This window comes from Oryctolagus cuniculus, chromosome 7, assembly GCF_051225735.1.
Source record: "Oryctolagus cuniculus isolate XC-2025 breed Fujian yellow rabbit chromosome 7, ASM5122573v1, whole genome shotgun sequence".
Classification (NCBI taxonomy): Eukaryota; Metazoa; Chordata; class Mammalia; order Lagomorpha; family Leporidae; genus Oryctolagus; species Oryctolagus cuniculus.
The window spans coordinates 85,614,915-85,629,720 of record NC_142873.1 but is presented as its reverse complement, the minus strand read 5'-3'; the positions used below and the strand labels follow the sequence as shown (position 1 = coordinate 85,629,720).

At 44.8% G+C, this 14,806-nt stretch overlaps 1 protein-coding gene across 1 annotated transcript in view; it reads right to left on the bottom strand.

Annotated features, from left to right (window-relative positions):
- Nucleotides 1-7,322, bottom strand: part of COL24A1 (collagen type XXIV alpha 1 chain) — a gene marked incomplete at its 5' end in the record, with an annotated part of 418,086 nt that extends 410,764 nt beyond the window's left edge. Inside the window, one exon of the mRNA XM_089299394.1 lies at nt 6,988-7,322. Within this exon, the coding sequence (XP_089155520.1) occupies nt 6,988-7,322 (335 nt within the window). The remainder of the gene's footprint in view (nt 1-6,987) is intronic.
- Nucleotides 7,323-14,806: the final 7,484 nt, after the last annotated feature.

Sequence of the window (14,806 nt, the reverse complement as noted above, 5' to 3'; positions counted from 1 at the left end):
ATCAACTTATAATCCAGTTATTTGTTTCAATGAATGTTTACATGTTAAGGCCATTTGAATTTCATAGTTAAATCTTTTATACTCGATTCAAGATTCTTTGGTTCTAGAAAAGCAAAATGGTCTATAAACGTCAACGCTGAGTATTTTTATTACGGGTAATTCTAAGCCCAATACCTGATCTCTACAATAAAATGATCATTCAAATTGATCAGCTCTTACTAAAAAAGTTTTGTGACGTTTTCAGTTCAATAAAACTTGAAGTTTTTAGTTATATATTTGAGAGGCAGAGTAACAGACAGAGACAGGGAGAGACAGAGAGAAAGGTTTTCCATCCACCGGCTTATTCCCCAAATGACCACAATGGCCGGAGCTGGGCTGACACACAGCCAGGAGTTTCTTCAATGTCTGCCATGTGGGTGCAGGGACCCAAACACTTAGGCCATCTTCCATTGCCTTCCCAGGCCACAAGCAGAGAACTGGATTGGAAGAAGTGCAGCTGAGACATGAACAGGCGTCCATATGGGATAGCAGGTACCACAGGCAGAGGCTTAGCCTATTACTCCAAGCATTGGCCCCAGTATGACTAAACTTTTGATAAATTTTGTTGAATAGTTTTCACTATTGGCTATACGTGTATCGGTATCCACAGCCCAAATGAAAATCAAGAGTGAATTTTGGAAAGAAATATGAGCATGCTGAAAATTCTTACTAATCCAGACACTGATTCCATTTTTTTTTAACCAAAAACTCTTCAAATGACATTTCTGTAAAATCCAGATCTGTAAATAGTGATTACAGAGTTACCTGGAAATAACATATTATTTTTATTGTTTCTGGTGGTAATTAGTGTGTTTTCTATTTATTATGAACAAGATGGCTTTATTTTCATCAGCAGTAGAAAGAACATCTTACCGTATGAAAAGTAATCTTTTACAAAGTTTAAGTCAACATAGAAAATTATACTATTCTTTATATGCTGGAACACAAATTTAATTTGTATCAAAATGGTTCTTACACTGGTTAGTAAGTAAAAAATGCACATTCTATGGTTAGACCAAGTCCAGAGCATAGTTCTAGTAAGATTTTGGTAGACACCTAGGAAATGTTACTAATTCTACAAACTAATCAAATGAATCATTATAAAAATTTCCGTTATCTTGGGCAATGAGCAGAATCATCTATTTTAATGAAGCCCATAAAACATTCCCATATATGGTATCATCCTTTTAGATCAACAATTCCAAATGCTGAATTACCAAGAACGATTTAAGGTGCTTGTGAACAATGAAGATTATGGACCCTGTTGGAGAGATTATGATTCAAAAATAGATCCCCCAGCATGTATACATTTAAACTGGGTGATTATGATACAGATTACATGTGTAAAAATAGAAAATAATTTAGAACATCCTGTTTGTGTTTAAATTGTAATTGAAATAGATATCATTTATCATATATAGCTGACTCTGTGACATTATGCAAATATTATTTGATCCTTTTCAGATCCTTTTCTACTGCACTAGTCAGTGGCTGTCAGTTTAGTAGGCATCAGAATCACTTGAGAGGTTAAAAGCTGCTGGGCCTTACCCCAGAGTTTGTGATTGAGTAGGTTTGGGTTTGGACTCAAGAACTTAATTTTATAATGAGTTTCCAGGTAATGCTGATGCTGCTAATCTGAGACCTACATTCTACAGACACAGCTCCAGAACAGAAGATGTGCAAGAGATTGTGTAAAATTCACCTGTTCTGGATTTTTTTAACTTTACCTGCACACTGGAATCACTATGGAATTAACTACTAATACTTAGGTCCTTCCCTCCTCCACTCGCAGAGATCCTTATTATGTCCACGTTATAGGCATTTTTTAAACACTTCCCAGATGATTTTACTATACAAACAAGATTAAGGACTACTGTGCAAGACCAAAATAATTTCTGGGTTCTCTAAGGTAAATCCTAATGTAGTACAGTGTTTGAATAAGATGTTCATTCCTCTTCCAAATTTATATTTCAACACATAACTTACATACTGAGATTGATAAAGAGCCAAACTCCATTATTGTATAAAATGTATCTCTAATGAATTTAAGTTTTCTGGCAAATGTTTGGTTGGGCTGGAATTGTTTCTTTGGGTTCCCCTGCCCCTACCTCTACTCCACTAATGATTTTAGATTTACTATACATTGTCTTAATTAAGAAAAACTACACGGTTTCCTACTTAGCAGTAGGTGGTACAGTTCTCAAAGGCTCTGAGCATGGAGTTTCCATGTGGTGCTTTGGATATAGTGCTCATACATCCTGGAATCTTTGAATAAGTTATAATGATAAATGTAGTAGGTAGAGAGAAAACAATATGGTTAATAAGAAAATAACAATATATTGGGAGTCAAGACTAATCCTGGTCTTGTTTTAACTCACTGAATGACCTTGAGTATGTCATTTCTATTTTATGAGTCTTCGCTGATTCATTTATTATGTGCTGACATCATATTTATTTCATATGTTTACATTTTACATCCAAAATGTAAAATCCTACAATTTGTATATGATAGAATCTCCCTAAAGGAGAAAATTCAAATTACTTAAGAAGACATTCTACAAATCACAATACACAATATATACACATGATATACATAAATAATTTCCACAAATCTGGAAAGGTTTTTCCTACACTTTTGGCCTAACACTCGTCATCAGGTAACTTAAAATAGTCTACTAAGTTTACTAATTCATACATGTATTTAGTTTAATCTAACAGAAAGTTCGGTTATTGTATTAGATATGAATATTTTTCAAATATTTAAAGCATTTCTGGTTTTACTCAATGTTTCATATATCTGGAACACATGACCCTAATCAAAGTAACAGAAGTACATACACTCAGACATTCAACAAAATCAGACAAATCAAAAAGAAATCAACATTAAGGTAAGAAACATTTTATAAAGGTTCAAAAACCATACCCATGATATTGATATCTGAGGATGTCTAACAAAATGTAAAATACTACAGGTGTCCCACTAGCCACATTTTCAGTTTGGCACGAGCCCTGTTCAAAATATAGCCAGACATGTAAAGATGAAAACCTGCAGGAGATCAGGCAGAAAATAATCCAAAGACCATCTCCAGAATATTTGAGACCAATATCCATCCCAGGCATTTTCCCTACACGATTCTTAGAGCACCGTTCAACTTTCTGTTCATCTGAAAGGTTCAAGTTACTTTAGGGGAATCCCAGGGACACCTATGTTTAGGGCACTTGTGAAATTTTTAGGTGCCAAGATGTATGTCTTCAGGATATGGATACTCATTTCAGCAGAGATTCCATTTATAATAAGAATATGGAATTCCTCAATCTTGTGAAAGGGAACTTTTTAAAAATGAGTTTGGACAAGAAAACTAAAGCAAAAAAAAGTAAAAATGAGTTTGTAGTTTTCTTTTCAACCCAGTGGAAAGGGCTAATCTGCAAAGCACACAGGTGATACACATCAGTAACTTGAACAATTTCCACAACACTGTGTTTACCTGTCAAAAACCTGTAAGTCAAGACAGCTGCACAGATTTTGCTCTTACTGCTAAGATCCAGAAATAGTAAAATTTCTACTTTTCATTACCAAAATAACTGGGAAAAAAGTTTTTGTACAGCAGTGAGGACAAAATTGGATGATTCAGGGAATAAAGTGTTGTCACTAAGTTATATACATGGAATCTCTCAGACTCTTAATACAGCTTAACAGGTTGTACTTGTAAAACTTACTGAATGTTGAGCATACTAGAGTTTTTGGTTAAATTCCAAGTGTTCAAATAATTCATAAAGCACAGGAAGATAAATGCTCAAGGACTTGAAGTGATCAAAGTACCCAGAACCAGTTAGTAGGAAGAAAGAGAAAGACACTTAAACAAATAGGACCTAGTAACACCACAGAGATTGTTAGATCATTGCCTAGTCTAGCAAATTTCCTGGTTTATGTTAGTGAAAAATAAAGATTTTTAAATGAATGAATGAGACTATTGGGTGGCCTTGAGTTTTAACAATTAGGTAACTTCTGTGCATCTGATACCTATACCCTCATCCCCAAATCAAGAAAAGTCAGGTCGGGGCCAGCACCGTGGCATAGTGGGTAAAGCCGCCGCCTGCGGTGCCAGCATCCCATCTGGGCACCAGTTCAAGTCCTGGCTGCTCCACTTCTGATTCAGCTCTCTGCTATGGCCTGGGAAAGCAGTAGAAGATGGCCCAAGTCCTTGGGCCCCTGCATCCATGTGGGAGACCCAGGAGAAGTTTCTGGCTTCGGATTGGCCCAGCTCCGGCCATTGCAGCCATTTGGGGAGTAAACCAGTGGATTAAAGACTGACTCTCTCTCTCTCTCTGCCTCTGCCTCTCTAACTCTGCCTTTCAAATAAATAAATAAATCTTTAAAAAACAAAAAAAAAGTCAAGTCAGGTCTCCCTAACCTCCATTCATTCAGCTAGGAACCTTCATCATTACGTCTCTGCTTCTCTCTCCACCTCAGCACCAGCCATTTCTTTCCTAGAATGTGTGTCCCAATCAACTGTTTCATTCAGGCCTTCAAATGCGATGTGCTGTCTCACCTCTGAGACTTAATGTCACTCTCATTGGGAAAATGTCACATCCTCTCCACCTCAGACTCGTCTAGATTTCATTTCCCTTGGCTAGCCTCTCCTTCCAGGATTCTCTCTGCCTCTGCTCCCCACCTGGCCAGGACTCTGGCTGCCCCTCCTGGATATACCCTCATCTCATTGTGGCATGCCTACTCCTTTAATATTGCCTCTGTTAGACTGGACACACTGAGAGGGCAGCAATGGTTCCTGTGCTGCTCAATCATTGTGTCCCTACTGCCTAGAATGATGCGGGCACAAAAGGAAAGATCAGTCAGCATTTGTTGAGTGAATGAATGACAGAGTAATGTACACCTTTTATGAGAATGAAAAGGAAATGGTCCTCTCTTCTGAGTCACAAAATCTAAAATAAGTCATAATTGTAAGGTACGGCAGAGAAATTAGCACAGCTAGACTAACTCCTGAGTAAAATTGACTTTTCTCCTGTGACTTTACAGGTTAGCAGGAATATTCAACACTAAAAATTACTTTCCAAAAATTTGAACACAAAGACAACTAAACAACTTTTAGAAAATGGGATTTCATGCCAGCTAAGGAAATAAATCTTTATATCCAAAACTTTGTTTTGGTTGCTGTTAGTAGAAATCTTTTAATTACCACAATAATCTGCTGGACACTTTGATACTATGTTAAATTGATGGATTTAACCCTGACTTTTAGTTTCATCTTAGTAACTCCACAAATTCACATTAGGCAACCCATCTAAAAGTAACCCTATGGGAAAAAAAATGTCTTAAAGAACAGTCTTGAAACAAATGTTTTTCGGTGACTAATCAGAACTGTGATTTTAAAAAGCTGCTCCTGCTCTTACAAAACGTTCCCACAAAAGGATGGTGGAAAATTAAACCCTCAGGGGTTTCATTAAGGACTCGGAGGCTTAATTCAGTGGTCTGACATTATCATCAGCTAATCGGAGTCTTCTCCCCAGTCCTCTCTCCTTCCCTCCCCAAGGGTGGTTGTCATTTGTTTCAAACTGAAAAATTCCAGATTCTTCATGAAAAAAGAAAAAAATTTTTCCGTCCCTAGAAACAATTCCTGAGCCCAGTGGTTAACTACCTTCTCCTCACTTTGCATGCATGTGGCTGCAGCTGCGAGGCTCTGTGATCTGCATGATTAAGAATTACCCTTAATTCTCTCGACAGCCCATCCTGCAGCGGAGGGGCCACCTGAGAAAGAGAGCGGGCCCGAGCCCCCCACAAGACGTCAGGGAAGACCAGCGGCTTCCCTCCACCCCACGTCTCCGCACAAGACTTCCCGTCCCATCCACGTGGTGTAATTCTTCTCACAAGTTCCTCCGGTGTAATCCGTTCCTTTTGGTTTCTCTGCCACCCTCCCCCCAATCATCTGGACCCAATTTACAAACCCCAAACTGCCCAAGAATTTATGCAGGGCCTTTTCTGGGAGCGTCTGGAAGGGAAGTGTAAACCAGACAAGACAGGGGCCAGGAGCAGAGGATCTGCTTTAAGCGCCACGCGGTCGGGCACAGCGGCGGCCGGGAAGGTTAGCACGTGGGCCTCGCCGCGAGGCAGGGGCGGCAGGGAGGGCCGCGCTCGCTCGCAGGCTGCGGGGCCTGGCTCCGGGCGGGCCGGCCTCAAGCGGGCCCAGGGCCTCACACCGCCTCTCCGGGGGGCTCTGTCTCCTCACGCGCCAGGGGTTGGGGTTGGGGGGCAGGGGAGAGGAGGGGAGGGAAACACGGCCAGTCCTGCAGGATCGGCTCCGTCCCGCCCGCCCTGACGGTCCGCACGAGCGCATTTTGAGGAGGAAAGTGGTGGGAACCCGCTGTTGGGCACCGCGCGCGACCTGCCCCAGCCCGACGCCTCGCGCACGCGGGGCTTCGAGGGCTTCGAGCCGCGCGCGCCGTCTCGCGGGGCCGCGGAGAGGCGGAGAGGGGCAGCGAGCTCGCACGCGGCTGCGGAGCACATGTTCACACAAACACCGCCACACGTTGGCGCCTACCGCCGCCGCTTCTGCCCCGGCCCCTCCCACCTCCCCGCACAAAACCTACCGCGGCCGCCCCTCCTAATCCCACAGACCTTTTCCGCGGGGAGAAGGGGGCGGGCGGGCAGAGCCAACAGCCTAGGCCAAGCACCCCTGGAAGGGGGTGGGTGGACGCGCGTCCGACGCCCAAAGGGCTGGGGGTGTTCTTTCGGGGTCCGCCCAAACCTCCCCGGGACACCCAGCCCCGCCTCCGCATCTGCCCTCGCGCTCGGCCCTGTCAGTGAGCCACTTGCCCTCAGGCAGGCGGCGGTCCGGGCGCAGCCTCCGCTCCACAGGGGCTGCACGCTCGCCCGCCCCCCAACAAGGGGCGCCTGCCTCTGCGCCCCGAGCAGGGCCAGCGCTGCCGCCGTACCCCTTCTCCCGGCTCCGCGTCTCCCCGGCCCCGCCGGGCCCGAGGGCCGCTAGCGTTTCTAGCAGTAGCTGGGCTGGAAGCCCCGAGGAACGCGGCGGCGAGGTCCGACGTCTGCCAGGGCCCTGCGGAAGGAGGGGGAGGCGGGCGCGAGGCGCTGGGAGCCGGCGCGCGGGCGGCGGCGCAGCACAGCGCAGCGCAGCGCAGCTCCGCAGCTGCGGGAGCCCGGCCGGGACGGTGGGGCGCGTGCCAGCAGGCTTTGCTCCCGAGCCGCAGGATCGCGTTAGCACAAACCCTGGAGACCCGTTGGCTCGGCGCTTCCTTTCAAACACGGTACTTTACAAATTAAAAAGACAGGGGAGAGGATGCCACGGCTGCTTGCCCGCTCCCAGCACCAAAAAGTGCCAAGCAACGGGGCCACCAACTGGCTTGGCGGATCGCGGGGTTGGACAGAGGGGTTGATCTAAGCCCTGCCCGGGCGGGTGGGCTACTTACGTTTTTGCCGTGGGGGAGAAGACCTTTCCACGCCTTGTCCTGTGGGCGCCTAAATGCATTTGTATGCATTTGTCCGTGCAGCAAAGCGCTAACGGAAAACAGAAGCCAGCTCCGAACTGCTAAGGGTGCAGGTACTGTCCATGAAAAAAAAAGGGGGGGGGGGAGAAAGTCACATGAAAATCAGGCTCCAAACTTGCAACAGGAAAAAATTAATAAAAGTAGGGGAGGAGATGAGGCTGGGGTGGGAAACAGCACCCGAAGGGAAGGACAGATAGACTTTGGGCACCCTGGCTCGGCAGGAGAGGAGCCTGGGGTTGTGTCGCGCGAGGAGGCAGCGGGGCGCCGGCGGCCGCGGGAGCTCGGCTGCGACTGCAGCCCTCGAGTTCACTTGCGGTTCAAAGGCGACTCTGTGACTCCAGTGGAGTCCTCTGCTTTGGGCCTGGGAGGAGAAAGGGGTGGGGGAGGGAAGGAGATGAGGGGGTGGGGAGGAAGTCCTTGGAAACTGCCCGCGCTCGGACGTTTGTCAAACAAGCACACACACCCACTTCAGAAATCAAGTCGGTGCGAGGGGCCGGTGGCAACGGCAGGCGCTCGGCGTGGACTGCCGCCGGCTGCTTCGTCAGGAAGAAGAGGAGCCCGGCAAACCCTGCCGGTGTTAAATTTCACCGCTCCCTGACTCGCAATGACATCACCAAACACACAGTGTACACCTCCCCCACTTCGCCCCGCAACCTTCCGCCACCCAGCGCCGGCCCCGTGCCCCCGTCTGCCCGGCGCGCAGCCTTGGACGGGGCTGGCTGCATCCTGGGTGCGCACGCCGCCGCCCGGTCACCCTCCGCGGGCCTCCCCCTTCCCGCTTCTAGGTGACTCGCAGCCTTCCTTCTTCGCAGCGCCCTTCCCAGGGGTTTCCAGTCCGCGGGGCTCCTCTTGCGTGTCTCCCAGTCCGCGGGGCTCCTCTTGCGTGTCTCCCACCCCCAGTTGTTTTCTCTAGCCTGTCACCTACACCTTCTTATATCATGTTAGCTTCGTGGGGTCCTTCAGCCGGCTCCAATAAATCCTCTCACTTACCTTGCAGCTCAGCCCGAGGCCCAAGTCGTGTCATTCACTTAAGGAGGGCTCTACTTTCTACCTTGCCTCCTCTTCACTCTTTAGCGTCTTCGCCTTACCACTGTCCACGTCTACGGATGCTTGTTCTCCTGTGACCCACCTTTTTGCCTTCTGCCCTTTCCCCTCTTACAAGCATGCATTCACGACCCACCGAACCACCGTTATCCGTTGAGAACAAGCTATCATACTACTGCAACCTTACCCCTGGAGTACCTTCTCCAATTCTGGTAGCGAATTTCGTTTTCGAGGCAAATCCCCATTCCCACCTCCACTCCAACTCCCGCCTTACCATACCAAGAAGCCCACCTTCTGATTTTTTGCAAAAAAGCACAACAAAACAAAACTTAAAGAGTTCCGATTTAATTTTTTATCAATAAGACCAGAAACACCAAGAGGTCAGTTATCTTCTTGCTCATTGACGTATGTTCAGCACCTACCTGCCATGTCTGTCGGATGAATAACTGCTGTCTATCACCAAGTATCATTTCCTTGAGGAACTTCTTGCCTCTTTTGTGTGCCATGCACCGCCAATGAAATGACCCTTCCCTACGAGGCAAAAAGGATCTCACATCACTCAGGCAGGATCTATGAAGGGCCAGTGACCATTACTGATGATTGGAAATGATTGATGTGACTCTCGAGCTCGGCAATGTTTTTACTCCAAGAATACATAATTTAATTCATCTTTCTCCTTCCTCAAAAATTTTCCAACTTTTCAGTTTGAAATATAAAAAATTGTAAAAGTAGTATAAACTTCCTGTATATCCTTCCCCTGGCTTCTCTTAATGTTACCATCTTATACAACCAAATAACAATGATCTAATCCAGGCAGCTAATACTATACAATATGAATAATCTATACATCTTATTAAAATGTTGTCAATTTTTCCATGAAGGTCCTTTGCCTGGGCCAGGATCCCTCACTGTGTTTAGTTAATTAATTAACAGAGTGACTAAATAAATTGTTGTCTTCTTAGTCTCCTCCTATCTGTTTTTTTTTTTTTTTTTTTTTTTTTGACAGGCAGAGTAGACAGTGAGAGAGAGAAACAGAGAGAAAGGTCTTCCTTTTTTGTCGTTGGTTCGCCCTCCAATGGCCGTCAAGGCCGGCGCACCGCGCTGATCCGAAGGCAGGAGCCAGGTGCTTCTCCTGGTCTCCCATGGGGTGCAGGGCCCAAGCACTTGGGCCATCCTCCACTGCACTCCCTGGCCACAGCAGAGAGCTGGCTTGGAAGAGGGGCAATCAGGACAGAATCCGGCACCCCGACCGGGACTAGAACCCGGTGTGCCGGCGCCGCAAGGCGGAGGATTAGCCTAGTGAGCCGCGGCGCCGGCGTAGTCTCCTCCTATCTGTAGCAATTTGTCTCCTATAGTTCATAACCTTGTGAAACTTCTGAAGGGCACAAGCAGGAAATCATTTTCCCAAGGACCCTGCCATTGGGATTTGTGTGATGTAGTCTCATGATTGTATTCAGGCGATGTATTATTTATTTTGGGCAAGAACATTCTCTTCTTGGAGTTCACATTCTACAAAAGATTACTCCTGTAGGCAATAGGCAACTAATTAAAGACTTTAAAAGTGGTACATGCTTATGTTCCAAATTCCCATTTTAAGATTAGTCAGCATCAGATACCAAGACTGAAAGAGGATAAATTAGGTGTACCTGTCAAACGTGTTAGTATTTTGAACCATGGTGGGAAATTTTTAGGAAAGCAAGATAAGAGAATCATTAAAATGAGTCAAGAAGATATGACATCTGATTAGATTGATAACGGAGGAGACATAGATAAAATTGCAAACCTGAATGAAAAAGAATTTGGGATATTGGCGAACATCAAAGGGGAAGACAAAGAATTCAGATGGGGACATACTATGTTTGAGATCTTGTCAGTCACTCTGCTGGAACCATCCAGAGTTGTTAGAAGTAGATGCTAGAGTTCAGGTAAAAGGCCAGAACTAGAGCTTTAGGTTTCTTCATTGTCTGCGTAAAGTGGTATTTGAAGCCTTGACAATGAAGTCTTTTTCAAATAAGAGGCTATTGAAGCAGAAAACAAAGGGCAAGGATGTAAACCTGGGTCACAAAAATTGAGCGGCGGAAATGTGGCAGGACTAAAGGCGATAAAACAGGAAGCAAATAGTATTATTAAATAATAGTACAGGAGTTCAAGGAACAAAATAGTAAATACTTCATAATGCTTATTATGTATCAAAATTGTTCTGTTACTTACATACATATGTATATGTTTATATAGGTAAAATGTCTTTATGCTCTTAATAAGCCTATTAAGTAGATACTACTTATTATCTTCATGATACAGATAAGAAAATTAAGGCAGAAAATGGTTAATTGCCCAAGATAACAAAACTGGCAATCATGATTTAAACTGGTTGTGGATGAAGTCCATGCTCTCAATAACCCCTTCCCTTCTCTCCCTCGGTCTCTCCATCCTTCCTTGTTTTCAAAAGAAAAAGGCTTCGGTCCACTGAAATAGAACAGAGCACAAAGCTCTGACACAGATCTTTATGAGGACAGAAGATTTAGTTGATGATGAGGATGGCATTTCAAAACTCTGTGCAAAGAAAGACCTATTCTACAAATAGTGCTGAAACAGCCTTAAGGGGAAGGGCAAAACAAAACAAACAAACAAAAAACCTAGATCATTCGTATTTGCTACTGTAATTATCAAACGTGTATGGAAAAACAACAGGTTCCAGACACTGTGCCAAGAAGCAGAGACAAAAGTTGTCAGACAGACTCAAGCCTGCTCTCAAAGATGGACAAGCTCTCAGAAAGGCAAACCGTAAAGAAGTACAGTTTTAAATTTCCAAATGGTAAAATAAAGAAACAAATAAAAGTTGTACACAATACAGTTGAATGAAAGATAAAATGAAGAGACAAATGACAAATTGGAAATACTTAAAGTGTATGATGGGGGCCGGCCCCGTGGCTCTCTAGGTTCATCCTCCACCTGCAGCGCCGGCATACCATATGGGCGCTGAGTTCTAGTCCCGGTTGCTCCTCTTCCAGTCCAGCTCTCTGCTGTGGCCTGGGAAGGCAGTGGAGGATGGCCCAGATGCTTGGGCCCTGCGCCTGCGTGGAAGACCAGGAGGAAGCATGTAGCGGCCATTTGGGTGGTGAACCAACGGAGCGAAGACCTTTCTCTCTGTCCCTCTCTCTCACTGTCTAACTCTCTACCTGTCAAAATAAAAAAATAAATAAAATAAAAATATAGTGTATGATGGACAGTTACTATGTTTTTATAAAATCCTTATGTTGAAATAATTTCAAACTTATAAAAAGTTGAGAAGCATAGTAGGAAGAATTTCCATGTTTTTACCCCTATATTCAGCAAACATTAACATTTTACCATGTTGACCTCATCATATTTTCCCTCTTTCTCTCCCCCAATTGTTTGAGAGCAAATTGCCAACATTATATCCTTTCAATATATCCCTTCCACGTGTATTTCTTAAAAAATGAAGAAGTTTCTCTTCCATAGCCACAGTTCAAGTATTAGTATCAGGATATTAATTTTTATATATTGTTTATTTATTTGAAAGGCAGAGCACACAGAGAGAGGGAGAACAGAGAATAGGATCATTTGTCACCCATGTTTCACTCCCCAAATGGCTGAAGCCAGGAATTCCACACAAGTCTCCTACATGGGTGTCGGGGATCAAGTATTTGGACCATTTTCTGCCTTCCCAAGCACATCAGCAGGAGGTTGGATTGGAAATACAGCAAAAAGACCTAGGACTGGCACTCCCATATGGGGTGCCACTGTGGAAAGTGATGGCCTAACCCACTGTACCATGCCAGCCCCAGGAAATTAATATTTATACAGTACTATTTTTGAATCTGCAGACGTATATGTTTCATTAGTTATCTCTGTGTATTACAGTGATAATGAATTTTTGTTCCCTGCTGCAGGATTACATCTTGCATTTACCTGAAGTTGCATTTAGTCTCCTTTAATCTGGAAAGCTTCCTCAGGGTGACTAATCCAACACTATTTTCCCAACTTTCCTCTTTCTGGCACTAAAAGTCCCATGGCCTGGGAACCCCACCCTGTCCGAAGCACACTAGGATGGCTGGTCACACCATGACGGCTAGTTCCAAAAATTTCAAGTGGTTTTTTGTTTTTTTTTGGTACAACATCAAGATCTTTATTTTGTGACGATTTCTTTCAAAGCAGTACAACTATATAAAAATGCGCAAGGGGAGAATGTAATTTTTGTGGGAAGAAATAAAATTGAGCTAAAGTACATGTAAAATATTTAACTGACTCAATTCAAGAAATGCAAATTAATATAAGTCCCTATTTTTGGAAAAATGTAAATGACAAAGTGGTTTTGTTTATCTATTTGTTACAGCATCCAGCGTTGGTGAGAGCAAAGTGAAGCAGGTACTCTTATAAATAGGCATAGATGGATGGAAATTTGCCAATACACATTAAGAGCTTTAAAGTGGCCCGCGCCGCAGCTCACTGGGCTAATCCTCCGCCTTGCGGCACTGGCACACCGGGTTCTAGTCCCGGTCAGGGCGCCGGATTCTGTCCCGGTTGCCCCTCTTCCAGACCAGCTCTCTGCTGTGGCCAGGGAGTGCAGTGGAAGATGGCCCAAGTCCTTGGGCCCTGCACCCCATGGGAGACCAGGATAAGTACCTGGCTCCTGCCATCAGATCAGCTCGGTGCGCAGGCCATTGGAGGGTGAACCAACGGCAAAAGGAAGACCTTTCTCTCTGCCTCTCTCTCTTACTGTCCACTCTGCCTGTCAAAAATTAAAAAATTAATAAATAAATAAAAAGAGCTTTAAAGTTGATATTTTTAAACTTTTAAAAAATATTTACTGGGGCCAGTGCTGTGGCATAATGGGTAAAGCCACTGCCTGCAGTGCTGGCATCCCATATGGGCACCAGCTGCTCCACCTATGATCCAGCTCTCTGCCTATGGCCTGGGAAAACAGTGGAAGATGGCCCAAGTCCTTGGGCCTCTGCTCCCACATTGGAGACCCAGAAGAAGCTCCTGGCTCTTGGCTTCAGGTCAGCCCAGCTCCAGTCATTGTGGCCATCTGGGGAGTGAACCAGTGGATAGAAGACATTCTCTCTCTCTCTCTCTCTCTCTCTCTCTCTCTCTATCATCTCTATATCTTTCTATAACTCTGCCTTTCAAATAAAAATAAATAAATATTTAAAAAATGTTTATTTATGTGAAAGGCAGAGTTTAGAGAGAGGGAGACACACACACACACACAGAGAGAGAGAGAGAGAGAGAGAGATCTTCCATCCACTAGTTCTCTCCCTAAATGGCCACAATGGCCAGGGTTGGGCATGGCTGAAGCCAGAAGCCAGGAGATTCATCCTGGTCTCCCTTGTGGGTACAGGAACCCAAATACTTAGGCCATCTTCCACTGCTTTCCTAGGAGTGTTAGCAAGGAGCTGGATAGGAAGTGGAGGAGCTGGGACTCAAACCAGCACCCATTACAGGATGCTGGCATCACCGGTGGTGGCTTTACCTGCTAGTGTACCACAACAATGGCCCCCAAACTTTTTTTTGAGAGAGAGAGAAATAGTAAAAGAGAATTCCCATTGACAGTTTATTCCCCAAATGCCCAAAATGGGCTGAGCCAAAACCAGGAACTCAATGCAGGTTGGCAGGAACCCAACCACTGGAGCCATCACTGCTGCCTCAGAACCTGCATGAGCAGAAAGCTAGAATCAGAACCCAGAGTTGGGAACTAAACCAGGTCCACTGTGAGATGTGGGCAACTTAACCACTAAGCAACATGTCTGCCCTAAATTTTATATCTATATGTAATATAGGTATAACATATATTTTAAAATTGATTTGAGAGCTGGAGTGACAGAGAATCCTCCATCTACTAGTTCACTCTCCAAATGACTCAATAACTTGGAGTAGGCCAGGCCAAACTCAGGAACAAAGAATTCCACCTGGGTCTCCCATGTGGGTGGCAGTAACTCAGATATTTGATTCATCATCAACTGCTTCCCAGGTTCTTTATGGGGAGCTGGATTGGAAGCAGAGTAGCCAGAATGCTAACCAGCACTCCAATATGAGATTCAGGCATCCCAAGTGACATTTTAACCCCCAGTACCATAGTGCCCAACCCAAATGGTATGCTTCTTGATCAGTAATTTAGGTTCCAGAACTGTATCTCAAGGAAAAAATAATAATATTCACCCATGAAAACATATATAAGGAT